The sequence below is a fragment of the Triticum dicoccoides genome, chromosome 7A (assembly GCF_002162155.2).
Source record: "Triticum dicoccoides isolate Atlit2015 ecotype Zavitan chromosome 7A, WEW_v2.0, whole genome shotgun sequence".
NCBI lineage: Eukaryota > Viridiplantae > Streptophyta > Magnoliopsida > Poales > Poaceae > Triticum > Triticum dicoccoides.
This window is the reverse complement of record NC_041392.1, coordinates 736,685,331-736,702,062: the sequence shown is the minus strand read 5'-3', so window position 1 is coordinate 736,702,062 and position 16,732 is coordinate 736,685,331. Positions and strand designations below refer to the sequence as shown.

The window sequence follows — 16,732 nt, the reverse complement described above, 5'->3', positions numbered from 1 at the left end:
TATTAAGTGCCTAAGCTTGTTAAGCCGTGTCAATGAAATGTGTGATACACCACTAATATCTATGGTCTCTACTTTATCCAGGTTATGGAAGGCCAACTCACCATCATACTGCTTAACTTCCAAATCTTTTCCAAGATAACGTAATTTTGTGCCATGTTGACATGGCACTGAGAACGAAGTTAATGTGGGAGTGTGAGGCATGGGCGGCCGAGACAACTTAGGGCAATCAGAAATTTCAAGTTTCGAGAGATGGGTATAAGAAGTGCCAGAGCACTCCTGGAGGAAGGGCAACACACATAGATTGGGACATTCTCCGCACCGCACTTGATGTATTCAAGCCTGGAGAATGAATGAGCATGAGGAGCTCCAACCCACTCGGTAAGTTCGGGCAACGTATCAAGAACAATCCGTTCAAGTGCATAAAGCTTTTGTCCATAGCGCCACCAAAGCCAGGTCTAATCTCACGAACATTATAAATGTGCATCAGTGTGAGTGTCATGAGAAGTGGAAACTGACCAAAAGGTGGAAGAGTGCCCCATAACACCCTGATCCAAGTAGAGGGAGACAAGCATTTTTGTGCTAATGTCACCACAAAACCAAGGAGGATAGTTCTTAAAGATTAGGGGGTGGTACGAGACCATTCTGTGATATGTTGGCTTGTAATAATGGGGGTTCCTTTTGCCCTGTTTTTTTTTTTTTTGAGACACTGCCGTTATTTGTTCTGTTTTTTAGATGTTGTTATCCTAGTCGTCCACGTTCTCCAGCCCAACACACTCTGGATGATCAGCTCCCTTATTACTGCATGTACATGACATTACTTACTGCAGCTAATTATTTGAAAAAGGCTTTCGCCCCGTTTTATATATAAAGCACCGATCAACAAGCATCCAGTACAAACGCACCCCACCACTACACACGCACACACCAAAGGCAGGATACAAAGGCGCTGAGCGCAGCAACACCACCTCTAACACTATCACTACGAAGAGATGAAGCTACATATGACGATCCATGAGCTCCAAGGCGGCGCCTTCAGGAATGGTACGACACCGGCGCGCCACCACCGCCCGATCCAAGGATTAGAGTTTCCCCTGGGGCTGCATGATGGGCAATGAGAGCCGCGACGATGCCTTCAAGAAGGGAACGATCTTCGCCACCGCCGGTCCGTCCGAAGATAGAACAGGTTTTCACCTCGGCCAACACTCACCGCCACCGAACGCCACACCCCGGCTACCACGCCGCCCACACGGCCATGGCGAGCGGGCAGCACCAAGCAACGGGCTCTGCCCAAGAGCACCGCTCTACCACCACCAGGGCCGCCGCCCCAGCATCCAAGACCTTGACACCACCTCACCCGAGACCCGTCGCTACCCCAACCAAAGAGACGAGCAGAAAGGTCCCACCTTTCGCACCCCTGGGCAACCCCCATCGTCGAAATCCGATAGGTCGGCCAGAACTGGCATCCATCAGCCCGTCCTGCAGCCTCGAGCGCGAGACGAACTCGATCCTGCAGCACCGTGAGGGGGACGAGGTCAGTCCTGCTGCACTGTGCGCGAGACGAGCTCGGTCCAGCTGCACTGTGCGCGAGACGAGCTCGGTCCTGCCGCACCGGACGCGAGACGAGCGATGGACCGCGGCTGGGAGAGGGCCAGCCCTTCGATGGAAGTAGTGCCCGGACGACGAGGAGATGGGACGAAGGTCAAGACGGTCCGAACGCGGACGAGCCAACGCCGGAGAAGCCGGCCGTCGCCGCAGTCAGCCGCCGAGCCACCATGAAGCCGCCACGACACCGAGAGGCCACCACCAACGCCGGACCTCCCGCGCCGCCGCCCACGGCCAGAGCAACGGCCACGCCCGGCCGCTGCCCACCCGCGCCGCCCGACAAGCTCCAAGCATCAGAGCAGCCGGGCACACACCACCGAAGCCACACGCCGGAGCGCCAGCCACCACCACAGAGCATGCGCATCCATGCCCTGGCCAACACCACCGGAAGCCCCACCACCCCACCGGAGAAGCACAGCCACCAGCAGCACCACCACCACCTTAGCAGGGCCGCCAGCCGTCCCCCGCCGCCACCAACCCCCAACACCAACCAGATCTGGGCAGAGCCACCCAGATCCGCCGCCAGAGCAACCCGCCTCCTCGGATCCCCACAAGCCACCGCTGGAGGGGGGAGGGAGGAGAGGGGGGCACTCCTACGGGCCACCACGACGCCGGAGAGGAGAGGGAGCCGGAGCAGAGGAGAGCCGCCGTCCGACGCCGACGGGCAGGAGGGGGCGCCCCGCGACGCCGGCCACCTGCGCACGGGAGGAGACGCCCCGCCGCCGCCTGCGCCACGCGGCCTTTGGCCGGTGACGCCGCCGGCGGCGGCGAGGGAGGAGAAGCTGAGGCGAGTGGCTGGGGCGGCGGCGCTAGGGAAGCCGCCCCGAGTCGCCCGCGGGAGCGACTCGGGGGCGGACGCGGCTCTCCTCCTCAATGTATATGGCTTGGCCCCTACTGCAGCTAATCATCGTTGGTCATGAAACGTTTGATAGTTTGAACATCGCGCGCGTGGTCAGGGTGTGCTCATTATGGACAAGAGTTAGCTACAGCCGTACAGGAGCTGCGAGTCAAACTAGAGTGTGCCCATGTAGCTACGTAAATACTCCTAGCATGTAAATAGCATTATGGGAACGCAAAAATAGCATCTACATGGTCACGTATTTTTTTTCCTTTGCAAACAAATTGGTGTATTTGGGGTAAAAATGCTATTTTTATGAAGTGTCCATGAGTTTGGATCATGTTCACGAATATGAAAATGTGTTCCTGACTCTTTTTTTTAAATGCGAACATGAAAATGTTAATGAATTTTAAAAAACATCACAAATTTAAAAATTTCGAGAAATTGCAAAAGAGAGCTCCAAAATTTAAAAAATGTTCATCAACTCGAAAAATTCTAAAACTGGTCACGAATTTGAAAAATATTTTTGATATAAAAAATATTTATGAATTTGAAAAATGATTGAGAACTTAAAAAATGTTCATGAATTTGCAAAAAGTTCACAAATTGGACAAACGTTTTTTAATATAAAAAATCAGATACACAGGACGACATTTAATAAACACAGGATAATTTTTTAAATGCATGAAGAACATTTCTTGGGATGGTGTGAACATTTTGTTTGGAAATACATAATGAAAATTTGATAAATACATAATGAACATTTTATAAATATGCGATGAATCAATTTTTAAACCAGGTGAACATTTTATAAGTCATCATCTGGAGAAAGAAAAATCGATGTCAGGGCCAGTTCAAATCGATGGTTGGCTTGCAAACGGGGAAAAAGTCAACCTTATTTGCGAGTCGATGGTGGACTTATAACTGAAGCGGAAAAAGTCGAGCCTAGTCGTTAGTCAAAGGATGGACTTGTATACTGGGGCCAAAAAAAAAAGGATCAAAGATTCAAGATGAAAAATGTAAGCAGCAACAATTGGTGAGTCAACCGAGTCCATGCTCGCAAAAAAGAAAAGAAAAGAAAAAAAATCATGCACGCAGACGTCCACAAGATACGAGACCGTCTTATCCACCTCGACCCGCAGGTACGGACCTGGGCAGGCAAGGTCCGCGAGCTCTCCTACAACATGGAGGACGCCGTGGATGCCTACATGGTCCGTGTCTACGATGGTGGCCATGGTGAACTGGGCCCCAATAACATGAAGAATAGAGTCAATAAGTTCTTCAAGCGAACCAAGAAGCTGTTCAGCAAGGGCAGGGCTCTCCACCAAATCTGCGATGCTGTCCAAGATGCTCAAGGGCTCGCCAAGGAGCTGGGTGAGCTCCGTCAAAGGTATGGGCTCGAGGCATACACGGATGGTGTGGGGAATGCCATTGATCCTCGCCTCAAGGCTATGTATAGAGATGCCACGGAGCTTGTGGGCATCGAGGACATCCGGGCTGAGGTGATCAAAAAGCTCCTTGATGGGGATGGGATGTCGAAGCAGCTACTCAAGACACTGTCCGTTGTTGGATTTGGTGGATTGGGAAAGACAACCCTTGCCAAAGCGATGTATGACAAGATCAGGGCGCAGTTCAGTTGTGGAGTGTTTGTTTCCGTGTCTCGAAATCCTGACATCACAAAGATTTTTAAGAAGATGCTGTATGGACTTGACAGTACTAAGTTTTCAAATATCAATGAAGCTGTTAGGGACAACCAACAACTCATCGATGAACTGAGAATATTTCTTCAGGATAAGAGGTATGAATTAATTAATATAAATTTCATCTTTGCTAATATATACACCTCTCTATTGATAAAATATTAGACAAATGGAAAATTAGTTATCTATAGGGGTGGACTAACGAGTAGCTCGGCTCGTTAAGCTCGTACTCGTTAAGGCTCGGCTCGTTAAGCTTGTTAAGATTAACGAGCAGAAAACCCTGCTCGGCTCGGCTCGTTTGAAGCTCGTTAAGCTCGTGAGCACTCGCGAGCGCTCATTAACAGATTATAATGTGTTATGATATATATGATGAATGTGTAGGTGTAATTTTCAAGACGAAATATGGTGACTACAAAAAGAAATGCAGTAATTGTTTGCCTCATATGTCGATTAGATTAAATATATAGGCTGAGGTGCTACAAAAGTTTGTCACGTAAGATGAAAATATGTATTGTGTTGTTACTAATGAGTTTAACGAGCTACTCGTGAAACTCATTAGCTCGCCCGTTAAGCTCGTTAAGCTTAATGAGTTGAAATCAATGATTGGCCTTGTTCATTAAGAAGCAAGCTACGAGCTTAACGAGCCGAACTATCGAGCGCTCATTAAGCTCACGAGTTACGAGCTTTTGGTCCAGCCCTTGTTATCTAAGTCTTCACTGATATGTGAACTTACACTCTACAAAAATCACACAGGTACTTAATCGTTATGTACTTAATCGTTATTGATGACATATGGGATAAAGAAGTATGGAAATTTATCAAGTGTGCTTTCCCTAAGAGTGATCTCGGTAGTCGAGTAATAACGACAACACACATAACCAGTGTCGCTCAAGCATGTTGCCTATCTAGTCATGACATTATTCATAAGACGAAATCTCTTAATGATGATGACTCCAAAAGGCTCTTCTGCAAAAGAATATTCCCTCAAGGAAGTGAATATCCTGGTGAATTGGAGGAAGTATCTAGAGAAATTTTGAAGAAATGTGGTGGAGTACCACTAGCCATCATTACTATAGCTAGTCTTTTAGCCAGTAATGATCAAGACTTAAAGCCAAAGTATCAATGGGACAACATACTCAGTTCTATTGGCCGTGGACTTGCAGACTGTGGTACTGGAAAGGATATGCAGAGAATACTATCCTTTAGTTACTACAATCTTCCATCTCATCTGAAGCCTTGTTTATTATATCTCAGTATATTCCCGGAAGATTGTGAGATAGATAGAGACCGGTTGATATGGAAGTGGATAGATGAAGGCTTTATCCAAGGTGGAGAACAGGGAACTAGACTATTTGAGCTTGGAAAGAGATACTTCAATGAGTTGATAAACAGAAACTTGATTCAACCTGTAGATGTTGATTTTGAAGGTAGGACGAAAGCTTGTCACATACATGATATGGTACTTGATCTCATATGTTCTCTATCAAGTGAAGAAAACTTCATCACTATATTAGATGGTACTAAGCAAAGGAAAAATACTTCAGATCGCATGGTTCGTAGGTTATCCTTTCAGAATAGCATGCCAGAGCTCACCGCCCATAGGGTTGATGCCACACGTATGTCAAAGTTGAGATCTGTTACTCTCTTTAGAATTGATGTTCATCTGATCCAAACCCTTTCAAGCTTCCAAGTTCTGCGTGTACTGGATCTAGAAGGTTGTAATATTGGGAAAAGTAGCGACCAGATTGATCTTAGTTTTCTCCAGAATTTATTACACCTGAGGTATCTAGGGCTACGAAATACACATGTCCACTTTCTCCCGGTGGAAATAGGGAAGCTACAATTTTTGCAAACACTAGACTTGAGAACAGGTGGATCTATGGAGGTGCCATCAAGTGTTGTTCGACTGGGACAATTGATGTGCCTATATGTTAATAGTTGTATGAGATTGCCCGATGGGATAGGGAACTTGGTTTCCTTAGAAATGTTGTATAACATGAAGGTTGGTGGTACTAATGCGCTTGCGAAAGAGCTAGGGAATCTGGTGGAGCTGAGGAGGCTTGGCGTTTGGTGGGTGGGAGAAGATGAGAGTGTGTGTAATTCTTTGTTGGCGTCTCTCAACAATCTGCGGAAATTGTGTAGTCTAAGTATTGATCATGTAGGAGATGCAAGGTTTGATTTCTGCTGGGACATCTGGGTGCCCTGTCCACACCTCCACACCTTTAAGTTTACCCGCTGTACCTCAACATTGCCTAGATGGATTAACGCATCGTTGTTTCCCATTCTCTCCTACTTGCATATACAAGTGGATAAAGTGAGGCCGGAAGTCGACATTCAGATCCTTGGGAAATTGCCTGCTCTGCGTTTTCTCAGGCTGGAAACCACAATAGCCCAGTACACTCCTGTGGAAAGGTACATCATTGGCGATGATGCATTCCCTTTCTTGAGAGAGTGCAGGTTTGGCAATTTTCTGACGGGGCCATCTATGTTTCCACAAGGATCTATGCCCAGGCTTGAATCTCTTCAATTCCGTGCCCGAGCGTCGCATCGCCGGTGGTGACTTGGACGTCTACATGGGACACCTCCCCTCTCTCGAGGAAGTCCAGGTTTCTCTTTGGTCCGAGGAAAACTGCTTGCAAGTAGTGCGAAAAGCAGCTGATAGGCTGGAGCTCACATTGGACGCCCATCCCAACTGTCCCACCCTTTTCTGGTATCAGTATTGTAAGTCTTTTTGCTCCTGTAGCATCTTAATTCTCTCTGGCCCAACATTGCAAATTAATGCTCACTCTTTTTCTTTTGTTTCAAAGCTTTTCAACCCAAGGATCTCGAAGAAGAAGAACAAGAAGAAGAAGAGGGGCTTGCAGCAGTGGGCACCGTGAACGATTGAGAAGGCGGGCCAATTGTGCCGTAGAACCAATCATATCCATTGAAATCCGCAGGTAAGCAGCCCATCCTCATGCACAAATAAATTACTGGACTGGCAATTACGCTCCACATCTGATTTTTGATCTCCATATTGTTTTTTGCTATGACCGATGACGGATGATCACATGCAGTGTTTCTGCGTTTACTTTCACTATGTATTGTATAGACAGACAATCTCATGGAAGCAAGTCATGTGTATGAGGTGGTCTGATATGTGAGTACAAAGTACTCGTACATACTATATACCAAGAATTTTAAGGCTTTTACCATGCACTCTCAAACATGCACCTATAATGACACACCTTTAAACAGGAATGGAAGCACTGAAAGGTTTGCTGGCAGTTTCTTTCTCTGGTAGTGACGACACTTCATTCGGAAGCTGGAGGGATCTGGTGTCTTTAGCACGAAATCATTAGAGCAGTTTTGAATGAGTTCTCGTGTGACTGAAATCATGGCCCAGCTATTTGGAAGGCCAATTTCCCACTGAAGCAGATTTTTTTTTTGTATGTGCTTCTCGGGCCAAACCCGAAAGGCTATGCAGCTAGCTCTGTAAACTTAGGTGAAGCGTCTCACACCCTCCATAGATGGCCGCTGGATAGTATTAATAGGCGTGGTTTATCCCGGATACGCATACAATCGAGTTCTTTACATACGTGACTTGCACGCCAGAATAAGTTTAAAGAGGTAGATACAAATCTGTAGTAAAACAACCTCTCTAACTCAGTGGACGCGTATGTTCAAATTCTAACAAGCTTTACCATGTTGTTTCCTTCATGTTACAGCGGCAAAAGCCGGCCATGTGCACCAGGAGTCGGAGCTAGCCACCGTGGAGAAGATGTACACGAAGCTGAAAAATGATGAATCCTGGAGTGCATCCTGACAGGAGTGGAGTTTGGCTGATCCGCTGATAGCCATGTCCAGTTTACCTTGGTTTTGTGAGCCGGGCTGTTGGCTGCTGCACCTGACTGTGTAAGCTGATGGAGTCATCTTCGTACGACTTTTTTGACTGGTTAACGGGCGGAGAGTTTCCCCACCTGATTTTTTTTTTTTGAGGATCCGTTTCCCCACCTGTTGCAGTGTACTTTTATTTGTTTCTTCAGTTTTTCAATCGGTTTGTTTTTTTTTGCGGGAAAAACTTTCAATCTATTCATTTTCATTCATGGTAGTACAACGAATACTAGAAATAATAAAAATTACATCCAGATCCGTAGACCACCTACCGACGACTACAATCACTGAAGCGAGCCGAAGGCGCGCCGCTGCCATCGCCCCTCTCTCATCGGAGCCAGGCAAACCTTGTTGTAGTAGACAGTCGGGAAGTCGTCGTGCTAATGCCCCATAGAACCAACGCACCAGAACAGCAACCGCCGCAGATGAATAGTGTAGATTAAAAGGATCCAACCTGAAGACACACGAACGAAGAAGAACGACGACGAACAGATCCGAGCAAATCCACCAAGGACAGATCAGCTGGAGACACAACTCCACACGCCCACCGATGATGCTGGACGCATCACCGGAACGGGGGCTAGGCGGGGAGACATTTATTCCATCTTCAGGAAGCCGCCGCCGTCTCGCCTTCCTGAGCACGACACAAACACTAACAAAGATCGAAAAAAGATATAAAAACGGAGCCCTCCCACCGGCAAGGGGCTTCAACAAACGGGTTGCTTGAACCTTTTTTTTACGATCTTAAAAATTTAAGAACCTATTCATAATAAAATATATATTTATGAAAGGTCATCATTTAATGAAAGATTTTTATTGTGTGTTTAGGGAAAGTTTAGTGTGTGTTTAAAAGAATCTCATTGTGTATTATAAAAATGTTCACCGTATATTACAAAAAAAATCACCGTGCATTATCTAAAATCTTCATCATATGTTAAGAAAAAATTTCAACACATAATACAAAAATGTTCAATATGTATTTAAATATGTTCAACGTATATTACAAAAAGTTCATTATATTAAAAAAATTGTTCACCATATATAAAGAAAAGTTCATTGTGCATTAGAAAAAGTTCACTATACGTAGAAAAAATGTTCAGCATGCATCAAAAAAATGTTCATACGAATTTGAAAACACGTTCACCATATACTGAAGCATACTAAATATGTTGAAAATCCAGAAGAAAAACCAGGGGAAAAATCACACCAGTGAAAGAAAAAAGAAGAAGAAATAAAAGGAAGGAAGAAAACCCCAATAATAAGCCCAAACCAGAAACAAACAAAAAAGCATAAGAGAAATGAAACAAAAAGAAACCTGGGCAACAAACGAGCCGCAGCACACGTGCGAGTAAAACACGAAACCAAAAAAAAAAACTGGGCAGTGAACGAACGCATCGCCTCCACCATTTGTTGCCTCCGGGCGGCAAATAGGATCCGCCTAACTAGGAGCCCTCGGCGATGGTCGCCATCGCCGTCGCCGGTGTTGGGACTAGAGGCCGGCCGACCGATTGCCGTAAGCCAGCAAAGTGTAGCGGGTCACGGTCAGGGATTCGTGTGAATGTGATCGGCCCGACCCAGCTGCCCGTAGTACTGTGACACCCAGTTGTTCTCAGTTTTCTTTAGGTTGCAGCGTGAGCCGGCCCAGTCGAAATGGCCAGTGATGTGAATCAATTGTCAAAAAAAAAAACTTAATGTGAATCATTCTCAAAAAATAAATACTTGATGTGAGTCAATGTCAAAAACAGGAAAAAGAACTCGATGTGAATCATTGTCAAAAACAAAAACAGAAAGAAGTCAATGTGAACAACATATTTGATTTGATTTTTGTCTTGTGATATAGACTGGTCTGGACATGACTGACACTTTGAAGGACGTGATGTAGTAAATTTATCTTTCTTACGACCGCGAATGTAGACACAACACTGTAAAACATTACTGTAGCATGTAGGGTGGAGCTCTATTGATGGATCTCTGAGCTCTTATTGTGCGTACAAGGCAAGAGCGAACGATCTATGTGTGATGCGAAGTGGAAACATCAAGAACCAAGAAAGATGATTCCGTTACCGTTATCGTTCATTCATGTGGAACTGATTCTCCGAAGGATGCTGGTAAGTTAAACATCACCTTCTAATGACATCTTCACAACCTGCCCAAGACCATGAGCAGATAATAATAGACATGTGTTCCTTCTAGTATAGTGCGAAATTATGTTTCAGCATTGAGATATTCAGGAAAATAAAAGGCCCCAAAGGGAAAACATCGTTGAATTATACCAACAAGAATGAGGCAAAGGTGCCATATACAGTAACAAGCACTCTTATCAGCTATTAAAGCTCGGGTAATTTAATGAACATACCAGAAGACAGAATGATATCCCACCCAAACTATCGAGTCACTAGAGAGCCAGCCAACGCGTGCGCAACTGAATCGGCTGATACTCCATTCTACTGTCATGGCCTGAGTTTCAGTTCCTTTTTCAGCCCAAAATTAGGTGGCGAAAGTGGTCGATGGCTCACAACAAGACAATTGCCGCTCGTGCTGAACCTATAGCAGAAAGCTTCAGATGCCCTTGGTTCAAAAAGCATGAACTTCAGTTCCGCAAGAACAACTCAGCAGCAACCCTCATTTTCATCGGTTGAAGAAAATTAACAAGCACTAGTACAGAGTGCAGTCCAAATGCGAATGCCAGTCTGTTAAAAGACGGCAAGTTTTTGGGAAGAGGGGCCTCGAAAATACAGCTATGATGCCATCCCGTGTTCCTACAAGATACGTACTTTGCAGGTTCTCTTTCTAACGGCATAGATATGTAGGAAAGTACATTCATTTGAACAATAGCAAAAGCCATGTCTCCCCACTCTTTTTTCGCTGAATATAATTACAACACAATTCAGGGAAAAGAACGCATTGATTAATTACAGCACAATTTAGTGGACAGAGCCACAGAGATCACATTGATTTACTCCCTTCATTCAGCAGCAACGAATAGGGATGACCAGGAAGCCATGCACAAACTACATTGAAAAAAATGGCCAACACAAGGGGACCTAAAGCTTCCTGAACCAGAACCCAGCATCACCCTTAAGCTGATGGACGACTCGCAGAATTGGCTGATTTTATTGGCCAGGACGCGAGCCCTCTCCTTTCGCCAAACAGCCCAAAACACTAAGACACACAAGAAACACAGTCTCTTCCTGTCTATGCCGTATTAGACGTCCCTCGCAGCAATCCATCATGGAATTAGCTCCTGGACCATGGCGGGCGGTCATCAATTTTGACATTTAGCTTGCTTGTTTCTAGCAATCTGCATTGTTTTGACAGCTTTTTGCTGCAAGATATGATCTCCAGCTCTTCCAGTGAGGGTGGGAGACCCTCCTTCTGCAGCCGTGAGATGCGGCCACAACATTCGATCTTCAATGTCTTGAGGGTAGAAAGTCTGTGAAGCCCCGTAGGAAGATATACGAGATCGTCACAATAGAAAAAATGGAGATCTTGCAAGGACCTGTGGAGCAGAAGTGCTGTCTCTTGCTCATCTGTGAGCCTCGCCTCTTCCAAAAACTTTAGTTGTAGGCGTTGGAGGCTGGTGAGGCCCTTGCAGAATGACGTGGTAAGGCGAGACAAATCACTGATAGTAAGACTTTCCAGTCTAGGGAAAATTCTATCTGTTAGCTCATAACTCTCTCCAAACGTTGTAACAGGCCAGGCAGGTTGACTGAAGACTGTCAAATGCCTGAGGTTCACGAGGGACCGCAAGCCCTCTAGTGCGACGAGCGAATTACAGCTTGTAATGTTCAAATCTTCCAACATCCTGAAGGATTCAGGCTGTAGAAATTCTAAACTTGAGTTCCTATATAATGCTAAAGACCTGAGGGTTCCAAGAGATCCCATGCCGTGTAATGTGCTGAGCGATCCGCATGCTGTAATTGTCAAAACTTCCAAGGACGTGCAGGAGTGCAGCATTAGAGAATTCAAACTTTGGCTACAACGCACTGCTAATTTTTTAGGCTGGTATGGTTATTCAGAAAGCAGGGCTGCAGGGTTTCCTGGTAATAATCACCGATTTCGATTTCTTCTAGTAATTGCGGGAGGGGCAATCTTCCATGCACCAAAGACGAGAGCAGTAGTACAGGGCATTCCTCAATTCTTAGAAACTCAAGGGAGGTAAATCCAGTGAAGCCTTTCCTGCCCCCCTCAAATATTAGATGAGGGCAATTATAAATAGTTAACTTTTTGAGAGAGGGGGTGATATTTAATGGAATGCACCACCATCCATCTTGAGTTGAGCTTGCCGACAAATCATTTAGATATCCTGACGATGAATCTGCCGAGCCTGCGATAAGATTTGACTTACTGTTTCCTCCCCCTTCAGTCCGCAACTGTGTCAACTCTGGGCAGTCCTTTATCACCAATTCCTTCATTGCCGGCGCATGTCGAAGCATCAGAGATAGCCATTTCCCCGTTATTCCACATGAAACAATACTGAGACTTTCAAGATATGGGAGGGTACAGCTATCATGGCTTCATGTGTGTGCGCTGAAACAATGTTTGAAGAGAAGAGTTTTGTGCAGTTTTCTATTCTCAAGCTCTCTAAAAATACAAACTGAAAAGAACTTATTAGGGCAATAGATGTCAGATTCTGGCAGCCTTTTATTTCCAAGTGTTTGAGGTCCCTCGGATTATGGAATACCAAGATTTTTTGATCAAGTCTCATCTCACCAAAAAACTCACCCAAAAGACTATTTGGCCTAATTTCGAATGTTTTTGTGGAAAATCCGTCCATCGTGAGAAACGTTGAAACTCTGCTGATAAAAAATTCAGAAAATGTGGCTGAAGGCCGAAGAGGGGCCAATACTTGCAAGTGAGGACAATCGCAGATTATGAATTTTGTAAGACTGGGCAACCATGCATTCTTCTCCATTTTGAAGATATAATGTTTCTCAAGCAAATTAAACATCTTAAGTCCAGGGCAACCTCCAATCTCCAGTACCCTTAAACTAGAGTTCATATCTCCCAGAGAAGTGCAGACACAATTCTCCAACTCTGGCATCTCTACTAAAACTAGCTCCTCCAATGACGGAACTGATACTTCACTTACTTCCCGCATGTTGCTCAACTTCAACCTTGTAAGAAACGGAAACCTTTCCAGACATGGAAGTATCCAGCCCTGTCCACAGTTCTCTAGATGAATTATCTGCAGAGAGGTAAGCCAACCATCTAATATTTGATGGGAAAACTTGCTCTTAACTTGAGACTGTGAACCCAGCTCAACATGAACGCCCTCAAGTTTTAGATACCGGAGATGTGTATGATTTACCCAACTACATATGAAGGAATGAGAATCAGCGGATGTTGTAGACAAATGAAGCACTCGCAAATGATGTTCCTTTTGGAATACTTCTTTGAAGAATTTGAAGAAGAAAGAGTCATACTGCCCAATTAACACCAATATCCTCAAGGTTTTCACTGATGTACATGCAATTCATATTATTTTTTCTTCAAACTTCTCACTACGAGATATGTTGTTGGTCTGATCATCCATAAGATATACAGAATCTGTTAGTATCGACAAATGAAGTACAGTTGGCAATATTTCATTGCAATATATACCATCTATTGTTGCACACTCTGTTCTTGAAACAACCCTCGCAAAATCATGCATAAGACTACTGATTACATAGGAAGTTTGTGTACCGAAAGAGATGACTTCTTCAATTTCTTCAACCTGTTCAAAGAAACCCAGGTTTACCAAGTCAGTTAGATAGGATCGCCCTATCTCCTCCAAATTCTCACTTGAACGATCACGCTTCACAAATCCATGTGAAATCCACATATGAATTAACTCCTCGGTGGGAAACTGATAATTGTATGGGAATATAGAACAATAGGAGAAGCATTGTTGTAAATGGAAGGGCATCCCGTCGTAGCAAAGCTTCAAAGCAGGCATGACGCCGCTAGCGAGCTGCAGGGATTTCCAATATTCATTCCTCAGATTTCTAGTCCAATGTTCAATGCTAAGATGCTCTCTTAATATTGATCCTGCAGTTTGTGCCGCTAATGGGTTTCCTTTTAACTTTTGCACTATTTGTTGTCCGATGTCACTTAGACTTTCTTCCTCTTTGTAGTTCTCATCACCAAATGCACATACTTTAAACAATAAACAGGAATCATCTTTTCCCAATGCACTTAATTTAATTCGTTCAGTTGTTCCTCTTCTTTTTGCAAGAGATGGTTTTCTAGTTGTCATGAGTATCAAATTGTTGTTTGCACCATCAGATTTAAAGGGAGCCAATAGCTGGTCCCATCGGCTATCATTTCTATCATCCCAGACATCATCTAAAACCATTAGGACCCTCTTTGACTTGATATTAATCTTCAAGGCCTCCTGAAGCTTGGCAAAGCTGCAAAACCCTTGATGTGTTTCCCGAGACACAAAATCTAACATCTCCCTTGTGAGTCTCACTTCATCAAACATATTAGATACCCAAATCCATATCCTGAGATCAAATTGATTTTCCACTGCTGGATCATTGTACACAAGTTGAGCGAGAGCTGTCTTGCCAACTCCTCCAATGCCTACAATAGGCACAACAGTGACACCAGCAGCTGATTTGTGTTCTCTTATCAAATTGATAATGAATTTCTTTCCTGCCGCTCTCCCATATATTTTTCTTTGAACAAGACTTGATGTTCTTCGGCATGGACCATGCGTTGTATTCCGAGAGTTACTTAAAGTTGCAGCAGAGTCTAAGCCAAGTATCTCGAGAATCCCTCTCAAACCCCCTTGGATGCCTTGCAACTGACTAATTATCTCCCGTAACCTGCTGGAAAATTCTTCCTTGTTCCAAGGGTTTGTGTTATCTGTGGTGACTTGTGTTGATACATGATCAATTCTCATCCTTTTTCTTCTGGATGGATTACCAATTGTTCCAGTACCATTGCCTATGCTACAATCAGAAAGAAAGGGTTCATAAGCGGATGGTGTGAATGAATTAAAAGAATAGGAAGCGATACATATGGATGTGGATCTAGTAAAGTTCTAGCTTGTATGAATTAATTAGACAATATCGTAAATGACAAAACTGAGAGATTGATATATCAAAAGAGGGAAGTTTACCCAAAAAAAAGGAATGAATTGTCCTAGGGTAGCTCATAAAGAGAATTTTGTTGTTCCTGGAACTGTAAAACCTACCTTGACGAAGGGTCTTGCTGTTGGTGACCTGCCCTACAACCAGCACTCTTGATATGCCTGCTCAAAACTCCTGTCCCGTTTGTAGTCTTACACTGAACTACTGTTTGACAGTACTTACATTCTGCCTTCTCAGGGTTTCCATTACCATCTCTTATAACCACAAAATGGTCCCATGCCTTGGAGCGTTGCCTCTTCCCACGACTGCTACTTGTTGGTGGTATATCAGCATCGACCATCGATGTCGAAGCAGCTGTGCCAGAAATAAGAGAAGTATTAGCATGATCCCATTAATCGTAAACTCGCTGCCTCCTTTACATTTAGGAACCAAGCCAGGTTATAGGTTCAGTGAAATAACATTCCCAGGCCTCAACAGACCGGGTATTTTTTAAATTTCTTTTTGCAAGGGAAACTAAACAGGACATGAAGAGTTTCAACAAAACGCTAGTAACTTGTTCGAACTGACCAAAACATGAACAAAACTAGATTTCACAACGGCGTCTCCATCGGCTATTTCTACACCACTACCTGAAGAAGGAAGGTCGGATAAATGCTAATTCCATCGGTTTTGGTTTTTACCAGTGGTGCTTTGAACTCGCTTCTTCCCTTTCCCTTGTGAACTCTTGGATCGGATGTATTTCCGTTATGCATTAATGGAAAGGGGTTTAGCCCGGTTCAAACAAAAAATTCACAGCGGCATCGGCTATTTCTACACCATCACCTAAAGAGCGGAGCCCAGCTCATGTAAACTCTAATTTAACTGTATTTTGCAACAGAGACTAACAACTCAAGTAATCTACAGGTGGTAGGCAGGCTTACCCTGTTTGAGCCTTTGGGAACTGAGGTCGTCGATCACGTTGGCCGCATCATAGAGCGCCTCCTTGAGCTCAGCAAGAGATTCAGCCAGTGGCTCGTTGCCGAGCTCCCTGCCATCAACAACGGAGACGACCATGCGGACTCCCTTGATTGCAGACGTGAGCCCCTCGATTTCTTCCGCGAGCCCGGCCTCGCGGACCCAGGGCTTGCCGATCAGGGGGTGTGAAAGGATCTCTTGCGCTAGCCACCCGATCCCGGCGGCTTCCATCGGCAGATCCGGCGGAAGGGATCGTGAGCGGCCGGCCGTGGCGTGGAGTGGACGGACGAAGGAAGCAAAGCAAAATACTCTGGAGGGGAGACGGCAGCTCTTCTCCAGCTTGGTTTATATATACAATACAAAAACTGTAACAGGCTAGGCCTAAATAGGTTATTGTCGAGTTAAAGCTTGAAAGGCCTGCATGTCTGTTTAAATGGGCTGGGCTGGGCTATGATCACGAACAAAAAACCTCAATGTACGACAACAAAATGAAGGTCCTTAAAGAAAAAAAATATAAATGCAGGTCCTCCTCATTTTAATTTTTTTGAAATAAATTTCTCTTACTTTATTTCTTATTCAAGGACTCCATCATCCATACACACAAATACATAAACGCTCACAGAATTTAGGAAAAATATATAGTATTTTGGTATGCACTACCACTCAATTTTTGTTTCAAAAAC

The 16,732-nt window shown here is 44.6% G+C and overlaps 1 protein-coding gene and 1 pseudogene across 1 annotated transcript; one reads left to right on the top strand and one right to left on the bottom strand.

Annotated features, from left to right (window-relative positions):
- The first annotated feature begins 3,528 nt into the window (after nucleotides 1–3,528).
- On the top strand, nucleotides 3,529–7,027 carry LOC119334133 (disease resistance protein RGA5-like). The gene is made up of 6 exons (XM_037606768.1): nucleotides 3,529–4,238; nucleotides 4,894–5,600; nucleotides 5,814–6,025; nucleotides 6,514–6,552; nucleotides 6,639–6,861; nucleotides 6,948–7,027. Exons 1-6 carry the CDS (start codon nucleotides 3,529–3,531, stop codon nucleotides 7,025–7,027), a joined length of 1,971 nt encoding a protein of 656 aa, XP_037462665.1.
- Nucleotides 7,028–11,250: 4,223 nt separating this feature from the next.
- Nucleotides 11,251–16,280, bottom strand: LOC119334132 (annotated as a pseudogene).
- Nucleotides 16,281–16,732: the final 452 nt, after the last annotated feature.